The sequence below is a fragment of the Myotis lucifugus genome, unplaced genomic scaffold (genome assembly GCF_000147115.1).
Source record: "Myotis lucifugus unplaced genomic scaffold, Myoluc2.0 scaffold_574, whole genome shotgun sequence".
Taxonomy (NCBI): domain Eukaryota; kingdom Metazoa; phylum Chordata; class Mammalia; order Chiroptera; family Vespertilionidae; genus Myotis; species Myotis lucifugus.
This window is the reverse complement of record NW_005871622.1, coordinates 500,259-518,097: the sequence shown is the minus strand read 5'-3', so window position 1 is coordinate 518,097 and position 17,839 is coordinate 500,259. Positions and strand designations below refer to the sequence as shown.

Genomic DNA, 17,839 nt, shown 5'->3' with positions numbered 1-17,839 from the left:
CAAAGTTCTACCCTTCATAAAAGCCACCAGGTAAGGATGAGCAGCCAGCACCTGGCGGAGGGCAGCTGGTCGGCCCTGAGCACCACTCCATGGGTGACTTAGACTCGTGGCCCCGCCTCCGTGGGAGGTTAATTCAGGCCGAGTGGCAGGTTTCTATGTGCCTGGCTGTCAGGGCGCTCAGGGCACTCAGAGGTGAGAATGACAGATCTGCTCATGCCAAGGGCCCGCCCCTTCTAGTTCTACCAAAGAACAGGAGCCGGGCGAGGCCAGCGACTGCCGGGCTGTGCGGAACGTCTCACGCAGTCACCTAAGGATGGAGCCCGAGCGGGAGGGACGCCCTCAGCGCAGACGGGGAGACTGCGAGCAGAGAGGGTGTGGGGTCTGCTCCAGGCCTGGTCACCTCAGGCAGCGAGCAGAGGCACCAACGCCGACTCCCAGGTCTGCCTTCTCTCAGCCAGAAACTCAACGAGGGTCTACCGAGCGCCCTGCAGCTTTTGTGTGTGTTTTTTTTTGGGGGGGGGGTTGGGGGGGCGAGGGCACAAGGGGAAGAATCACTGACAGCAGGGACACAAACAGGCATCTGCACACCTATGTTCACAGCAGCAACACCCACAGCAGCCACCGCTGGGAAGCGCCCCAACGGCCCACTGAAGGACGAGGGACAAGCGACATGTGACGACACACACGGAGTATTCCTCGGCCCGAGAAGGAAGGAGGCTCTGCAACATGTGACAGCGGGAGGGAGGCCGGGGGACCCTGTGCTCAGACACCCTGTGACCCCACCAGCGGGAGGGAGGCCAGGGGGACCCTGTGCTCAGACGCCGTGCGACCCCACCCGCGGGAGGTACGGGGAGTCACAGACGGGCAGGGAGGGGCGTTTCTAACGGGGCAGAGTTTCAGATTGGAAGATGAGAGGTTCTGGAGATGGAGGTCCGTGAGAGCAGGGCTTGGTCCTGAGCTTTCAAGGGGCCACAATCTGTTCATGAAAGACTTCATGTTGCTCCTGGGACTGGACACTGAAGACACACGGAAGCAGCAGCCATTGCTACCCATCGTGCTTGCTCACCAAGAGCATCTAAAGGACACATCTGTCTGCAAAGCAAGCTCTGAGGTCTGAGGAACGTCTCCATCGCACACGCAGGGCCGAATAACAAACAGCAGGGCCCGCCACGCGGAGGGACGCCAACCACAGGAACGCGGCGCCCTGGTCTGCGCCGGCTTTGAACTTCCTGGCTGGGTGGAAGGATGGCACCACCTGGTATTATTCACACGGGGCTGGTATTGCAGGCAGGCCGCGTTTGTTTTTGAAACGTTCATTCCAATCCAAAGATAAATTTTTGTGTGTTTTTAAGAAAATAAAGGGCAGCGGCTGTTAGTGGAACCTGCCAGATAAGTCACGTATTTGGGGCGAATCTGAGATTCAGGCTGGCTGCTATGATTTGCTGCTATTTGTTGTGAATTTCTTTAACAAGCGCTGCCTGCAGGGTGCCCTCCACGGGAACTGCCAGCATAGCCCCCCCCCACCCCCCCCACTTAACCGGCTCCGGTTTCAAACTCGATTTCATCCATACTCTCACCTGTGCTCGAAGTCCTCTCTGCCTGGGAGACTTCACCCCACATGTTCCCACTCACCCTTTGAAATCCACGTCCAGAAGGCCTTCCCTGCACCGGGCCTGCCCACACGTCGAGTGGACGAGGCCCCTCTGGGGCTCCCACACCTACTTGCCGGCACAGGCCACGCCACTGACCGTGTCTCCGGCAGGGACTGCACGCGGCGTCTCCGTGTGCCCGGGGCCCAGGGGAGACTGGCACCAGGCAAGCGCCCGGCACACGTATGGGGCTGCTCTGACCACAGCGCTGGGTGCACAGCCCGAATCAGTGTGCTGCTGGTTTAAAATTCCTTTTCGTGTGTCAGGGGTGCCTGGGGCCTGGACCTGAGAACCCGGCGACTCTCCGCCCTGATGGCGTCTGTGACCAGCCACCCCTGTGGGTCGAAAGAGCTGCGCAGCGAAGACGGAGACGTCCAGGCCTCGGCTGGCACAGGAGGCATCCCCCTTCGTCTGCACCCCACGAAGGAAGAGAGCGCAGGGAGCAGAGTGCAGGTACCAGCGCTCTGAGTGCGTGAACACCAGCTGCGTCCTGAGAAGGCCTGACTCACACCCTCTGACACTGGTCCCCTGGCGTTGGCGCGTTCTGCTCCCATGGACAGTCCTGAGGAAGGTGCTCGCTCCCCCTGGCTGGGAGGCCTGGGGCTGTCCTGCTTGGGGAGCGGTGGGCCCGGGACCTCTGGGAGGCGTGTCCTTTCCCGCTCTCGGGGTGCAGCTCAGCCCACAAGACCTGGCTCGGTGGGTTTAGCTCGTCTGTTTTCCTATTTCCTTTAATAAAGAGGCTACATTTGACACGTACTCTGCCTTGGCAAGTAGCATAAAGAGCCCAACAACGTAGACGTCCTTAAAGCTCTCAATTGCAGAAGACAAGCGGGGAACTTGAGACTATCCTACTTCCCCCAAACTCACTCAGAGACGCCTGGTGTGGTCAGTCGCGTCCATTCTAGTCCTTGTCACTTTCTCAGCTTCTCGGTTTCATTTTACAGTAAATGTGCTCATTGCCTGTCAGCTCGCAGAACGACGGGGTCACCTTTGTCCCGTGGACTCAAGTTCCCAAGTGAAGCAGCACGCCCGGCCGGAGGGGCATGTGGCCGAGGCATTTTTATTTCCTAAGTTGTTCTGATTCGCTCAAAGGGCGGATCTCATCTCTGCAGCTTATTTTTGGGAATGAAATGAATTTAAGCTCAAAGGCGCTTTAAATAAAAGCACCACAGTTACACTTGCTCCAAGGCTGGGAGGGTTTCTTCATCTCCTTTTGATACAACTTCAATTATCGTTGTGCCGAGCAATAACGGAGGTGACAATACATTTGCCAGAAGATATACATGAACCACCTCCTGGAAATGCTCAGAGACAGAAAATGTGGTGCCCGTTCGGCAAAACCCTCCTGCCACCTGGCAGCCTCCTTCCTGAACCCCCGAGACCCCTGCATGGGTGTCAGCGGGAGAAGTAGCCACGATGCCAGGCTGGGTCCTGGCTCCGGACCTGGTACAGTCCAACCGGACCGGAGAGAGAACCTTAGAGATGCACCTCGCTGGCCCAGGACGCGCCCACCACTCGGGCCACGTCAGGGACACGCAGACCACGAGGACTTGCTAGCACCTGCCACACAGCTCGGCACTCACTGCAAATGTCACCAGGTCGCCCGGATGGACTGAACTGTCCCATCCCCTGCCAACCTGACTCCGGGGGATGGGGCCTTGGGAAATTAACTGGTGTGAGATGAGAGCATGAGGGGTCCTCATGACGGGGGTGGTGTCTCCCCCTCCTCCTCCCTCCCCTCCCCCTCCCCCTCCCCCTCCCCCCCTCTCTTCAGGTGAGAACACAGCCAGAGGGCAGCCATCTGCAAACCACGGGAAGAGCCCTCACCAGACACCTGCTCTGCTGGCATTTGGTCTTGGACTTCCCGCCTCCAGGACGATGAGAAATAAATGTCAGTGGTATTTGGTTACAGCAGCCTGAGCTGAGACGTGTCCCTCGCTCTTTTGGAGAGTTTAAAAATGAAAGTTTTAAAAAAGCAATGACTAACGGTCACAGAAGTGAAGCTGACTTAGACGTAAAGAAGGAGAAGGGCCTGGCGTTGCTGCTGGATGAGGCTGAGGCCACAGTGTGCTCACCGACGCCACACGAGGCACCTCAGAGGCAAGACTCAGAGGCAAGAGCCTTGGCCTCACGGCAGCTGGGCCCGGCCAGCCGATTCCCGAGGCCCCTGACAGATCCCGGAGCGGGATGTGCGAAGTGCTGAGACACGGTGCACGCTGAGGGTGGTGGGAGGACGCCCCACTCCACTGGGGCTCATCTCGAAGGACTGATGAGGCTGCCCGAGGAATGGCGGGAGGGGGCAGCAGTGACAAGCTCAGCCACCTCTGAGCCCTGTAAGTGAGACGGCGGCAGGTGAGGGCGGCAGGTGAGGGCGGCAGGTGAGGGGGCCGTGCACTTTCTTCTGAGTCTCTCCCAGGTGTAAAGTGAACATGGTGCGGACATTCACACATTCGTTTCAGAGGAAGCAGAAGCAGGTGGCGGTAAGTCAGTCGCTGCCACTAGACCCACGAAGGACCCAGAGGGAAGAGACGCGGTGCCCTGTCCCCATCCCACTTCCCGGCACACCCTCGTGAGGCTCAGGGACTGCGCCCTGGTCTCTGCCTGGCTTCCGTGGCGGAACCTAGGCACAGGTGCGGGCGTGGGCCACCCCCCCACCCCTTTCCCTAAAGAAACGGGGACCCTGGGGCCCAGGCCCAGGCTGGGATTCAGAAGGAGTCCGCATGCGTTCACAATCCCCTGCAGTCCTCCAAGGAGCCGGTTACTCCCTGCACAGCAGGGACCTGCCAACTGCCCTCCTGTGTCAGGTGCCAGCAACACCTGGTGGCCCTGCCCCTCCCATCTGGGCATCTCCTAGCACCTGCTCCAGGTGACAATGCTGGTCTCCAGCACAGAACACACATAAAAAGTGCCCCTTGAAATGTTCAGAGACAGGAAATGAATGCCCTGTGGACAGACCGGACGGCCCTCAGCACCTCCAACAGCACCTGCCCTAGGGTCTCAGGTCAGCTCCCTGGAAACCTCACCCTCCCTCGCCCCACGGGGGGAAACGTCCCCAATACTGTTACACAGAAACCAACTGGTAGAGAATGACCCATCTCCGTGAAAACAAACAACCCCAGGTGTGTGTGTACAGAGAAGGCCACAGTGCTGGGATCACGTACGCTTTTCTATCATAAGCCTTTTGAAAATTTTTAAGTGAAGGGAGTTAAACTAAATGGTTTCTAAGGTTTTTTCCGAGGGGAATCAAGATTTAGGTCATGGATCAAAATTAAAGTGACAAATAAAAGAAAAAGCTGTTTGCTTCCCTAGTGGAGAACACACCTGCAGTTCGACACCGACCAGAAAACCGAAGGCCTCAGCGGGAGCCAGCGCCCTCACCCCCTGGCCCCGCCAGCACAGCGCTCTGGGGTGGCCGGGGGTTCCCAAGCACAGCAGGTCGAGTCCCCTCACTTCCTGTTTCCCATGAGCTCCCGGAGGGTTTTCCACGCCCACGCCGTGGGTTACTGGTTAAGGAGAAGGTAACTACCAGGGGTACAGCCTTCCTCCCCGGAGACTCACCCCAGCGCACGCACTCACCCAGTCTCTCGCATCAAGGAAGGGGGGGGCGCGGGGGGGGGCACCTCCTGCAGGGCCCAGCACCTCTGCTCTAGCCCAGAGGAGTCACGCACATCTATGTTCCCTCCTGTCCAAAGGGGCCAGAGAAGCACATGGTGGGGCCACACAGTCGTGATGGGGATTAAGTAAGAAACGGGTGCCCACGTACCGGCTGTGACCCGCCCGCACTCCATTGTTCCAGGGACCAGGGAGCAGCGGGTGGACCAGAACCTAAAGCCTGGCTGGTTGTTGAGCTGCTGTCTATGGAGGAATGTTTCTCTCTCTCCCTCTCCCTGTCTCTCTCTCAAAATTAGTGAAGACACATTTAAATACATAAATAATCTTGGACAATAACAGCATCCATATAAGACCTTGCAGCCAGGAAATTTACAGAAATTCAAAGTATTTCCTCAATAAGCAAACTCATGCAGGTCAGAGTTGTGAAACCAGAATTGTTATCATATTTCTGCAGCACAGAACATTGGGATGATCAATGGCTCTAAAAATAGTCCAGAAAAAAATTAAGAGTTCATCATCGGACACGAGAAAAACAACCTCATCCAAAATAGGAAGGCGTCCATGAACATGCCTCGCTTCCCCATGAATTACCCTGACAATAGGAAGTGGAATTTTAATGTTTTTCTTTAATCCAAAACTATACCCCCACCCAAGTCGCTCTGGGAAAACCGTGCTCATGAAGGAATAATTCCCAGATAAGCTTGTGCTGTTGCCACGCGGCTCCGCAGACACCAGGGAACAGCACGGACAGGCGCTGTGGCCGCCCAGCGAGAGGCTGCGAGGGGGAATGCGCTGCTGCCGCTGCCTCTAGGTTTTAATTTTCCATGAAAAACTATTCTCATCACCACGGCGGCTCAGACTTATGAGGAAACAGCCATGATTAGGTTTTTTGTGTGTTTTTTTAAAAATATATTTTATTGATTTTTTACAGAGACGAAGGGAGAGGGACAGAGAGTTAGAAACATCGATGAGAGAGAAACATCGATCAGCTGCCTCCTGCACAAGTGGATGTGCCTGCAACCAAGGTACATGCCCTTGACCGGAATCGAACCCGGGGCCCATCAGTCTGCAGGCTGACGCTCTATCCACTGAGCCAAACCGATCAGGGCTTCATGATTAGGTTTTAAAGTGCACTCTTTCCACAGGAAAGTCACCACCACGCACTTCGCTGCAGTCAGCAACCTGCCCTCCCAGCCCGTTCCAGGGCACAGAGAGGCGCAGAGCGACAGCCAAAGGGAGAAAACACAGGCCGGACCTGCTCCCGGGAAAGCCAGGCATTCACGTGAGGCTCTGAGTGCAACAGGAAGAAGGGTGCGGACTATGGAGGACACTGACAGCGAACAGGGGGGGCCTCCTCCTCCGAGATGGGCTTCACCCCAGAACAGCAGCAAGTGTCTCCCCACCCAGGACGGTGGCGGAGACGGTGAGACGGATGGTGACAAAGACAACAGAGAGGGAGGGTTCCAGCACGGACACTGGAACCAGCACGGCACGGAGATGAGCTGCCGCGGAGGCCGCCCCACACCGGTGGCGCCGTACTCTCCTGTGACCGTGTAAGGAGTGGGTGCTAAGCTGCCGCGTGATCACTTCACGGGGCGCACACATCGCACCATCATGTCACACACCTGACACTCAGCGCTGACAGGGCCGGCTCAGCCACTCCGCTGCCTCAACTCAGAGCCTCCCCCCCTTGAAAGACACCTCCAATGTCCCCCAAAGTGTACAAACCAGTAACCTTAAAACCCCGCTGCACACACAGCTGTTGTGCAGGCAGCACACCTGACCGTGTTGGAGGACGGCCTGGGGCGGGGTGAGGCCCCCCGGCTGCAACATGGAGGGAGGCTCGTTCACTCCCGCAGCCGAGAATCCCGTCACACGCAGACACCACGCCCCAGGGCCCAGCCACACACAGCCACCTGCTCCCGGCCTAAAAGACGAAGCTCTAACTCCACCAAGTCAACAGACACTGCAGGCAAGGACAGCAAGCTGCTTCTGAGGGTCACAAAGGAGCAGAGGAAGCCGCTTCCTGGGCTGCCACTGCCTCCGGGAGGCGGTGGAGCGACACTGCATTCGCTTGAAGGAGACTCTTCCCTCGTGGGGAGCAAACACTGGGTCCTCAAGAGCCGGGCGGGGGCCGGAGCTGCTGTCTGGGGCTGCGTCTCTCCTGGCTCAGCCTCGGCCTCAGCGCACACCACTCGGGCCTCGGCTGCCTCTTCCCCTGACGCGGAGAGCTGCCGTCCGCCTGAAGGATGAGACAAGACGCTACTGGACACGGGAAGAATTCTCACGAGAACGTAGAGCTGCTGGAGCGACCCACCCGCCAACACGTCTTCCTTGTGCGTCTACACGTCATCACTTTTCTCTTAAACGCAGCCACTTTTTTCCTGCAATGCTTTTCAGCACAAGTGGGAAGGGACCCCGAGATTTTATGCAGCTGCGTTAGATTTCACAGAGCTCACTTTACCAAAACGAAGGAATTGAAAAAGGCTGCTAAATATTGTTATTTCTAGCTTCCTTGAAGGCCCCTCAAAATCCCCAGGAAGAACAGTGATGCCGACACAGTGACCTCGAAGGCACTTTTCTCCTTGCTGAGCATGAGACCCAGGGAAGAGGCAGCGAAAGACGAGGAACAGAGAGAAGCAGGGATGCCTCCTCTCCAGGCTTGGACGTGACGACGCGGACTGACACCTCCTCGGAAATGGCAGAGCAGGGAGCTTCTGGGACGAGGACGGTGTCCCAGGCCCTTCTGAACGGCCTCTGCCTGTGAATCTACGAGTTTTTCACAGAATCCAAATTCTCCTCTGGGGCCAACGGAGCGTCCTTCCGAGTCACGCTACACACTGGCGCCCGCAGTCCCAGCGACATCACGGGGAAGTGCTGGGTTGCTGTGTACAACTATGCGGGACTTCAATGTCAGCACGTCTGATCTGTAGGTAAATGCATGTCAGGATGGGTAAATATTATGCCACTGAGGGTCACAGAGTTTATTTTTAAATAGAAAAGAAAAAGAAGAGAGGAAGGAAGATTGTTTGATGTATTGAGGCCAGAAGAATCCTTAATGGCTCATTTTATTCAATCCTTCACATTTAGGAAGGATTAAAAATCCTTCTACTTTTTAAAGAAATATATTTTTATTCTTTTTTTTTTTTTAGAGGAAAGGAGAGGGATAGAGAATTAGAAACATTAATGATAAACATCAGCAATCAGCTGCCTCCTGCACGCCCCTACTGGGGAGCAAGCCCACAACCCAGGCATGAGCCCTGACCAGGAACCGAACCGTGGTCTCCTGGTTCCTAGGTCGATGCTCAACCACTGAGCAACACCGGCCAGGCTCTTCACCTTCTTTCATTCAATCTCCCTCCCACTCCCTCTGACAGCTCAGTCTGTTCCATGCATCAATGCCCCTGGTTGTATTTTGTTCATTAGATTTCACGATTGAGACCATATGGTACTTGTCTTCCTCCGACTGGCTTATTTCACTCAGCATAATCCTCTCCAGGTCCCTCCATGCTGTTGCAAAAGGTAAGGCTTCCCCCTTTTTTACGACTGAGTAGTATTCCATGGTGTAGATGTACCACAGATTTTCTCCACGCATCTGCGGATGGGCACTTGGCTGCTTCCAGATCTTGGCTGTTGTAAATGCTGCTGCTATGAACATAGGGGTGTGTATAGTCTTTGATTGGTGCTTCAGGATTCTTAGTCCCAGAAGTGGGGTCGCTGGGTCAAAAGGCAGTTCCGTTTTTCATTTTCTGAGGAAGCTCCACACTGTTTTCCAGTGGCTGCCCGGCCTGCTCCCCCACAGTATTGGAATCGTCAACTCTGACTGTTTCTCCTTCCTATTCTGTCACTGTTGCTTCGTACACGTTGGGCGGCTGCTGTTAGGTGTGATGTTTATAACTGTTCCATCTTCCGAACGTCTTAACCCTCTGTCCTCACTAAGTGTCCCTCTCTAGTGACAGTTCCTGTCATGAAGTCTGGTTTGATAATAGAGTCACTCTGGCTGTAGTGTGGCTGCTGTTTGCACGGTTGTTTTCCATCCTTTCACTTTCAACCTCTGTGTCTGAATCTAAGCTGTGTCCTTACAGACAGCAGACAGCTGGGTCTTGCTTTTTTATCCAGACTGACAATCTCTGACTTTTGAGTGGGCTATTTAGTCTATTCCCATTTAATGCAACTATTGATATGACTGCTAGCAACAAATCCGTCTTTAATTGCGAATGTCTTTCTTTCTCGTTCATATTTGAAGGATAGTTTTGCTGTGTACAGAATTCCTGGTTGGAGATTTTCTTTCCGCACATTAAATGTGTTATCCTCCGCTGTTTTTTGTGAGAAGTCATCCATTAATACTATTTTTTTCTACCTCTCTTTCCTCTTCTTTTGGATTTATTATATATATGTTGCTATGGTTGATGTCCCACAGATCTCTAAGCCTCTGTTTATATTTCTTCAGGGTTTTTTTAATCTTTGTTCTTTAGATCGAAGAATTCCTTGTTCTGCCTCCTGGGTCATCTCACATCTATTATTGAATAGAATCTGTCATTTCATGTCAGTTATACTGTCAACTCCCGATTTTCCACTTGGCTTTCTTTTTCAAAATCATTTCGGTCTCTTTATTGAGATTCTGTATTGTCTTTCCTTGAATTCTCTGAATGTGGTTTCCTTTCTGTGTCTGAACATATTTAAACAGCCGCCCTGCAGTCTTTTCCTGCTAAGCTGCAAATCTGAGGATGCAGAGACATGGTTCCTACCGACTGACTTTCCTGGCATAAATCACGCCTTCCTGTTTCTCGGAAAGCGTCTAATTTTCTGTTGGACACCGGACACTGGACGTAACACACGGCAGCAGCTCTAGGCCCGACTTCCTGTGGAGCACTGTCGTCGGTGCTGTCCTGCTCGCTCAGGAACCTGCCTGGACCGAGTCTGTAAGATCCGTCTCCCGGGGAAGATGCAGCTCTGAGGTCTTCACCACTTTTCCCGTGTGTGTTCTCCAGCCTGCTCTCCTCGGGGTCACCCCCGCCCCCCGCCGTGTGCACAGCCTGCTCTCCTCGGGGTCACCCCTGCCCCCCGCCGTGTGCACAGCCTGCTCTCCTCGGGGTCACCCCTGCCCCCCGCCGTGTGCATAGCCTGCTCTCCTCAGGGTCACCCCCCTCTCCCCGTCTGCACAGCTTAGAGTTGTCGTGCTCACATACCCGGAGCCGGAAAGACTTCTGCTTCTGGCTGTGAGTGGACAGGGAGCACATCGAATCTCAGGGGGCTCATGCCGCCCGGCCTTCCCTTGCTGCTGGCTCGCTCCCATCCCGTGAGTGCGCTCGGGCTCTGTGGGCAGAGTGTGGGGGCTCCGGCGCACGACACCTCTGCGTCTGGTGCACAGACAGCCTGGGCACATGCAGAGCTGTCCAGCCCCTGATGGCCCTCTCACCCCCCAGAGCTCCCCATGTTCCCATAGACCACTGTCCACCGCTTGTACCACAGAGGGCTGTGAGCTCAGGACAGTGGGGCCACTGGCTCTTCTTGCTCATTTACACTGACACAGCCATTTAACTGAAAATACTGCGCATGGAATAGTCTGGAAGCACCAACCAGGCTGCTGGTTTTCGCAGCCGCCCGCTCTGGTTCCACTATCACACGGACAGAGCTGCGGAGAAGGCAGGGGAGCAACCTCAGGCGAGAACACACCACCAGCGCTGCCCGACCCAGAGCCGTCGCTCTCAGGGACAAAGCCTCTTCAAGTGCCGCGTCCTGTGGTCCGTCTGCCTCGCTCTGGCTTTCTGGCTGACGTGGGAAGGCTGTGTCCACATGCTCCCCCGTCGCGGGAAGTCGACTCTCAGCCACGCTTCCCGTCTGTGGGGTCAGAATTAGCCATGCTCTCCCTCAGGAGACCACACAGGTGAAGAGGCCGCTGTGAAGTCTCATTTCAAAGACATCCCTGTCTTTGTCTGCGGGGTGGGGGTAGGGGGGGGCCGACCAATCAACATAAAGATGATAAGGGCACCTGTTTCGGTGGTTATTTCACTCCATCAAGTTCATCAACAACAGCCACTCCTTGCAGGCAGCCCCTGCGGGTGACACGACGGAACCAAATGCCCCACCAGGAGGACGGCCCCCAGGATCTCCGCGGGTCCTGGTCCCACAGCTGCTCCTGCTCCCCCATCTGTCTCCTCTCTCCCAGCTCCCTGCTCACGCAGAGCCGGCCAGTCAGGTGCCCGTGGGCGGTCCTACCGTAAGTCACCCTTTTCCGTCTTCATCCAGTGCCTGGTCTGGGCCCACTGCCTTCCTCTGCCGCCTCTGATGTGAGACTCCTGGTCAGTTGGGCTCTGGACACTCACGGCCCAGGAAGGGGCCAGAACGCCCCGTGCATCCAGAGGCCAGGCTCTTAGCACTGGAGAGGCTTTCGAGATGCTGTTTGTTTATAAAACCTCCCGTGTTCAGATGGGAAACCAGGGTCAGGAGAGCGAGGGGGTCCCCAGCACCCCTGCCAGGAGCACGAGGAGGAAGCGCAGACGTGGACCCGAGTGGGGGTCAGGCGAGGGCCGGCGCCCAGAAGGGACTCGGTGGAGATACTCGACAGTGCCAGCTCTGGTCCAGCCCAAGACCACTCCCACCCTCGTCTCTTACCTGAGCCAGGAGCAGCCAGGCTGCACACTGCCCGGGGGCCACCAGGCTCTTCAGCTTCACGGCGCTGAGTGTGACGAGGAACCCCAAAAGGCCACTGGAAGGAGAAGCCACCTGTGAGTGAGGCTTGTCTTCTCGGAGCCAATAGGGAACCATTTCCTGTTACACTTCACCAGTCACTTTCTAATTGTCACACACCTAGTGCACCTGCTTCCAGTCATCTCTAGATTTAAAAAAGACAAGTTAAGACCCAGGAAGCTCTACTTTCCTCAGGAGCTTTGAAGAGAGCATTTACCAGAGGTGGGGAGGGGGCCCGGAAATGTGGGAGGGCTGTTACATCATGACCGAAAGAAAGGGGGGCGGCACCCCCCGTTATGCTGGAGCTTGGTGCTTGCCAAGCAGCTTCCATTTCTCCCAGCAGAACACAGGCAGGGACAGATTCCCAAGGGAAAGCACCACCTGAGGGCAGAGGGTCTGGGTTCGAGGTAAGACCTGAAAGGGGAGGGCTGGCTCCCATGACACGTCCCCAAGCGAGGTCACCACACAGCAGCGGCGCTCTAGGAACGAGCCTACCCCAGGGGTGACCTGCACGCGCCCCCACCCTGGGGGCCGGAGGTGGGCAGCATCTCGGGGGCCGCACGGCACTGACACAGCCGTGGTCAGGGAAGCAGTGGCCTGCACAAGAACCGTCTTCTAGGTCACCACGTGGCCAAGTGCAAAGCAAAGGGAACGCCAAGCAGAATGATGGCTCCTCCTGACATTTGGGGGCAGGGGGCTGGGGAAGGGAGTATGGCAGGGACGCCATGACGGAGGCCGACTCAGCAAATAAGCGCAGTGAGGGCGGAGTGCGGCTCGAAAAGCAAGAGACACGCCTGCAGCTGTGCCCCAAACTACGGGCAGGTCTGGGAGTTGTGCCATTGGCACCCCCAGGGCCCCGGGTCTCACGCTGCCCTCTGACTGTGTGGCAGGCGCTGGTGGTGGCTCTGACCTGACTGAGCTCTGGGAGGGTGGGGCCTGGCCTTGGCTGGGACTCTCTGGAGCACTGACTCACGCTCTGCAGGCATTGGACTCACAGGCGGCCGCAGCAGGAACAACGATGGCCATCATTTACGGGCCAGGCACAGGCGCAGGCATCAGATTCCCTCTCCAGTACACACAGCCCTGCACGCTATTTCCCTTTCTCCAGACGAGGAAACGAAGTGAGGGCAGGGAGAAGCAGGATCATGTGGCCAAGACACGCCCTCAGGGAGCACGGGCTGGGCCTCACCCGAGTCGGTTTTCCCACCACAGCAGAGACCTGCGCCTCCCCCAGAGACCTGCGCCTCCAGTGCAGCAAAGTCAGGCCGGGGGGGGGGGGGGGGGGGACGACAGGGAGACAGGTTAGTTGGTCCACATCCCTGAGTGCTTCCCAGGCTCATGTTCCAGATCACCTGGTCCAGCCAGCTCCTACTCAATGGTTCCCACAATCTGTCTCATAACCTTGGGGTTCAGTGGAGGTTTTTGTGGGGTCTTTTTTGGAGGCTGCCCTTCAGGAGCAAGAGGGAGCCAAGGTGGAAGTGGAGAGGGTAGGACTGTGGACCCCAATCTTCCCTTGAACTCAACTAGCTCAGACTAACGTTGAAAGAATTGTTTGTGGAGAGAAAATAAAGTCGGGAAATCCCAGCTCTTGGAAACCAAGTTTGGAAACCACTGTTAGAACCTGAACACTTCCGCATGACAGGGGTCCTCGAAGGCCCAGGCCAGCTCTGAGCACCCGAGGGTGTTCAGAGCACCCCGCCTGCCCCCGCCACCGCCCGGCCACGCGATGGGTAACCGCCAGTGACCTTGGGCTTCGCCGAAGCGAAGACACAGCTGGGAGCACAAAACAGGAATGAACAGTGCGAGGATTTCGTGAGGTCAGATTACCTGGCGCAGCAGCTGCCGTGGAATCTGTAGACATACAAGAAGGGGAAGTCCAGGGCGCGGAGGAGGTCACCTGCGGGCACAGCGAGGGTGAGACGGTGGCCCGCGCCCGCGCCCACGGTCCCAGCAATGCACGGCCAGGGCCTCCGCCCAGGCCCCGAGCGAGGAGCTGCCCCGCACTGAGTTCACACCAGCTTCCCTAGGGCTCCTGTTACGGCCCTTTCTTACAATAACAGTCTGATAGTAAGGATGCCCGCTGAGGGAGTCAGCCCTGGCAGGGCCCCTGCTGAAGTTGCACATCACCTTTCTCAGGGCCATGACGATGTAATGTAACCCCCCTTTGCCTGGAGCTCAGAGAAGTTAAGAGATTTGCCCAGGACGGCACCACTCGAGCTGGGAGCCACAGCGGGAACCCCTCCCTGCAACCCTGGATCCTCCCCTTCCCCAGCAGCACCCTGCCCGCCCGCGGCAGAGGGGGCACAAAAAGAATCCTCTTTTCAAAAGACTGTTCTGTTCTCTTCCCCCTCAGACCTCAGACCAGACTGAGAGCCGCCTGACATCCTCTTCCCTTGTGGTGTTTAATGACGGCACCGGCGCAGGGCCAGGCCGGCCGTGCACGCTCATTTTAGGTGCCGGTCCAAAGGGCACATGTATTTCGCGTGAAGTCAGCTCATTCTTTTAGTCCCACTTGGTGCGAGAGGAAATAATCACACATACGGCTGCTTCCCTCTCTGGAATTTGAACTTGGTCACAAACAAGAAGTCAAGAGATTAAAAAAGCAGCAAGTTTTCCAAAAACGTCCCGAGGAAAGGAACTGAGCATTTCCACAGCCGACGCTCATCCTTCCAAGCTGGGAGTCTCGGAGCGCGGGAGGGGCCAGGCCTTCAAGCCCTGCTCTGCCGCCTCCTGGTTCTGAAGCCCTGGAGCTGGGGGTGTGGGAGGTTGGGGGGCTGGAGGGGGACTGGGGGTGGAGGGGGTGGAGGAGGTGTGGGGGTTGGGGGTGGAGGGGGTGTGGGGGTGGAAGGGGGGTGGAGGGGGTATGGTAGGTTGGGGGTTGGAGGGGGTGTGGGGGGGTTTGGGGGTGGAGGGGGTGTGGTGGTGGAGGGTGGTGGAGGGGGTGTGGCAGGTTGGGGAGATGGGAGGGGGTGTGGGGGTGGAGGGGGTGGAGGGCGGCCGGGTGTGCCAAGTATTAGTAGCACGGGAGCTGTATGGGCCGCACAGACAACAGTTCCTCGTCACGGCACTCGTTCATCAGGAACTTCAGGACACAAGACCAAGGCCTGCGGCCCTTCCAGACCCAAACAATTTCCAATGGTTACCGTCTAGATTGGAAGAAACGTTCTGAATTCCCTCTCTCTGGGGGCTGTGTGTGTTTTATCAAGTAGATTGTTTTGTTCCATTTATCACATGTGTGTGTTTAACTAAAGGAGGGGTGAGAGTGAGTGTGTGGGCGATGACTCCGGAAGGTTCCGGGCCATTTCTAACGCTGGGCGTGACCCCCTGGAAGGCAGCCCCATTCCCGCCAACACGTCCTCAGGGACACGGCGGGTCAGGCCCTGCACTGAACAGACACCGTACGGCAAACACACACGCAGGGTGAGCTTACCTGTGGGGTGCGCTGCGGCTGCCAGGAGCGCCACGCTGAAAAGGAAACACGAGGGAAGGAACTCGCACGGGGCACAGCACGCCTTCCCCCCTTCCCCGCTTCCCACTCGGAAGCAGTGGACCGGGCAGGTGACCTCACGGACGGGCTCCCTCCCTGAGTCCAGCTCCTCGGTGACAGTGAGGCCTCTGAACTGTAGGCAGGACAGGGGCCCTCCCACCTGGTCCAGGTTCCCTCCCACCTGAGGTGCTGCAGGCTGGGCCCGGGGTTCAGCCTGCCCGGGGACTGAGCGTCCACACCCCACCACCGAGGGTCAGCCGTGCCACTAACTGTCCACACCCGCCTCCGCCGCAGAGAGCCGTGTCGGCCACGTGAAGCAGCCTCTGAATTCCAGCCGGCTGCGCGCTAACCCGTAGCTGTGGACCGTGAGCTCAGTCTATTTTTGCCACAAAATTAACTGCATGGCAGGGAAGTTAAATGTCCAAGAAGCCAGCCACAAAATGACCCATCCCATCCACCACGTGCCTGAAAACTACCTCGACTGGTTTGCAATCGATGCCAAAGGATGAAGAGGAGGAGGCGTGTTCTGTGCTGAGGCCGTATTCTTCCTGGCACCCTCCCACCTTCCTCTCTGGGAGCTTCTCCCGCCTCCCGGCCCGTGGACAGCGCCTCCCGGGCCTGAGCCCACCTCTGTACTGTCCTTCTCCATTCCAGCCACCCAGGCAGCGGGTCCGGTCAGAGGTCAGAAATAAGACTTTTTACCCAAGACCCATCAGGCCAGATACCAGCAGACCTTTTAAATCCATTCACTCAGCAATCGTTACTGAGTGCCTAGGAAGTGCCAGGTGCTGCTCTAATCTGGGGACACAGCAAACAAGAGAGAAGACGCTCCTGCACTCATGGGAAATGCAATGGAGAAACAGGAGAAACGATCATCTCCACAGGCTGAGCTCCAATCCATTGTTTGTTTCACAAGTCACACCCCAGAGAGAACAGCTGTGCCCACCCCTTTCACACGGACACACACCACACACATGCACGCACACACATACATGTGCATGCACAGAGAGACATGTGCGCACACTCACACAGTGCACGCACACACATGCACACACATACATGTGCACGCACAGAGACACATGTGCACACTCACACGCGTGCACACATACATGCACATGCACGTACATACATGTGCATGCACACAGAGAGACACGTGTGCACACTCACACAATTTCATCTGCAAAACAAGGAGGGGGGTATGAACAGAGATTATAGCCTCAAAACAACCTGGGCCAGATTAAAAGTTAGAATCTCAGAGTCCCAGGAGCTCCCTGCCAGAGGTGGCACCGTGGGGAGACCCGGCCCCAGCCCTGGCTCCTGGCTCCATTGCCCCTTCCACCTTAGGCTGCATCCTGCACCCCGAGGACCTCACATACTGCATGTGGACACCTCAGCCTGCAAGTCCACCCACCACCTTCCACCGACAGCCTTCTCTCGGGCACCGCTGGGTCTGGGAGTGAGTTGGGAAGACAGACCAGGGAGGCCCTGGGATCAAGGTCAAGACCACTTGGGGAGGGAAGTCCAGGGCCCAGGCTAGAGGGAAGCTGTGGGCTCTAGGGAAATTGTCCCCTTAGCCTTACAGACTCCACACTCCCGGGAGAGACTGAGCCTCTGAATTGTAGGCAGGACAGAGGCCCTCCCACCTGGTCCAGGTTCCCTCCCACCTGGTCTAGGCAGGGCTGCTGGTTGGTGTCCTGATTGGTCCCTCACAGACACTTAGCTCACCTCTGTGGGGGCATATTGGCTCAGAACTCCCAAGTCACATTATTGGGAAATAAGCTAGAAATATATGAGTTACTCTTTGAAAATGTAAATTATATTTTACCTGAATATATAGTTTAGGTACTGCTGGTCGATGTCACTAAGGAATAAGAAAAAGACAAGACATAAAATCATAGAAGTGTTTTACATATACAAAGTAGTCGCTACCCTGTGTTAATAAATTATATCCATGCATAAGTTACTACATTTATAAATTATCAATAAATGGTCTGAAGAGTACTTCATACTCAAAACTAAATCCTGCTCATTTAAAAAACACATGTCCTAGTCTGGTCACACACACTCACTTGGCTGATTATTTCTCACTAGAGGCCCGGTGCATGAAATCCATGCATGGGTGGGGGTTCCTAGGCCTGGTTGGCGATCAGGGCTGATCAGGTTTCCCACCTCCCTGCTTCCCCTCTTCCTCCTCCCCTCACTGCCCGCATCCGCCGCCACCCACCCCGGTTCCCCATCCCAGCCCGGGGCCTGACCCTGATCGGGTGGTTGGGGCCTGCTGGCCGGAGGAGGAACCTGGGAGGTTGGCCACCCGCCCCAAGGAGGGAGCCGGCCCTCAGCCCCTCTGGAAAAGGGCTGCGTCTGCCACCACCCACCCCTGTTTCCCCAGCCCAGCCCAGGA

The 17,839-nt window shown here is 56.5% G+C and overlaps 1 protein-coding gene across 9 annotated transcripts in view; it reads right to left on the bottom strand.

The window, feature by feature from the left end:
* Window positions 1–17,839, bottom strand: part of TMEM241 (transmembrane protein 241) — a 59,834-nt gene that overhangs the window by 3,214 nt on the left and 38,781 nt on the right. For 4 of the 9 annotated variants that reach the window (XM_023745719.1, XM_023745715.1, XM_006104460.3 and 1 more), the window contains 4 exons: window positions 17,264–17,299; window positions 15,382–15,416; window positions 13,779–13,848; window positions 11,877–11,970 (listed from right to left, as the gene is read on the bottom strand). In XM_023745719.1, the coding sequence (XP_023601487.1) occupies window positions 11,877–11,970; window positions 13,779–13,848; window positions 15,382–15,416; window positions 17,264–17,299 (235 nt within the window). Of the gene's footprint in view, window positions 1–6,214; window positions 7,504–7,587; window positions 8,189–10,450; window positions 11,318–11,480; window positions 11,547–11,876; window positions 11,971–13,778; window positions 13,849–15,381; window positions 15,417–17,263; window positions 17,300–17,839 lie in introns of those variants that run through there. The other 5 variants (XR_002826646.1, XR_002826645.1, XR_002826647.1 and 2 more) reach the window with 5 other exon arrangements.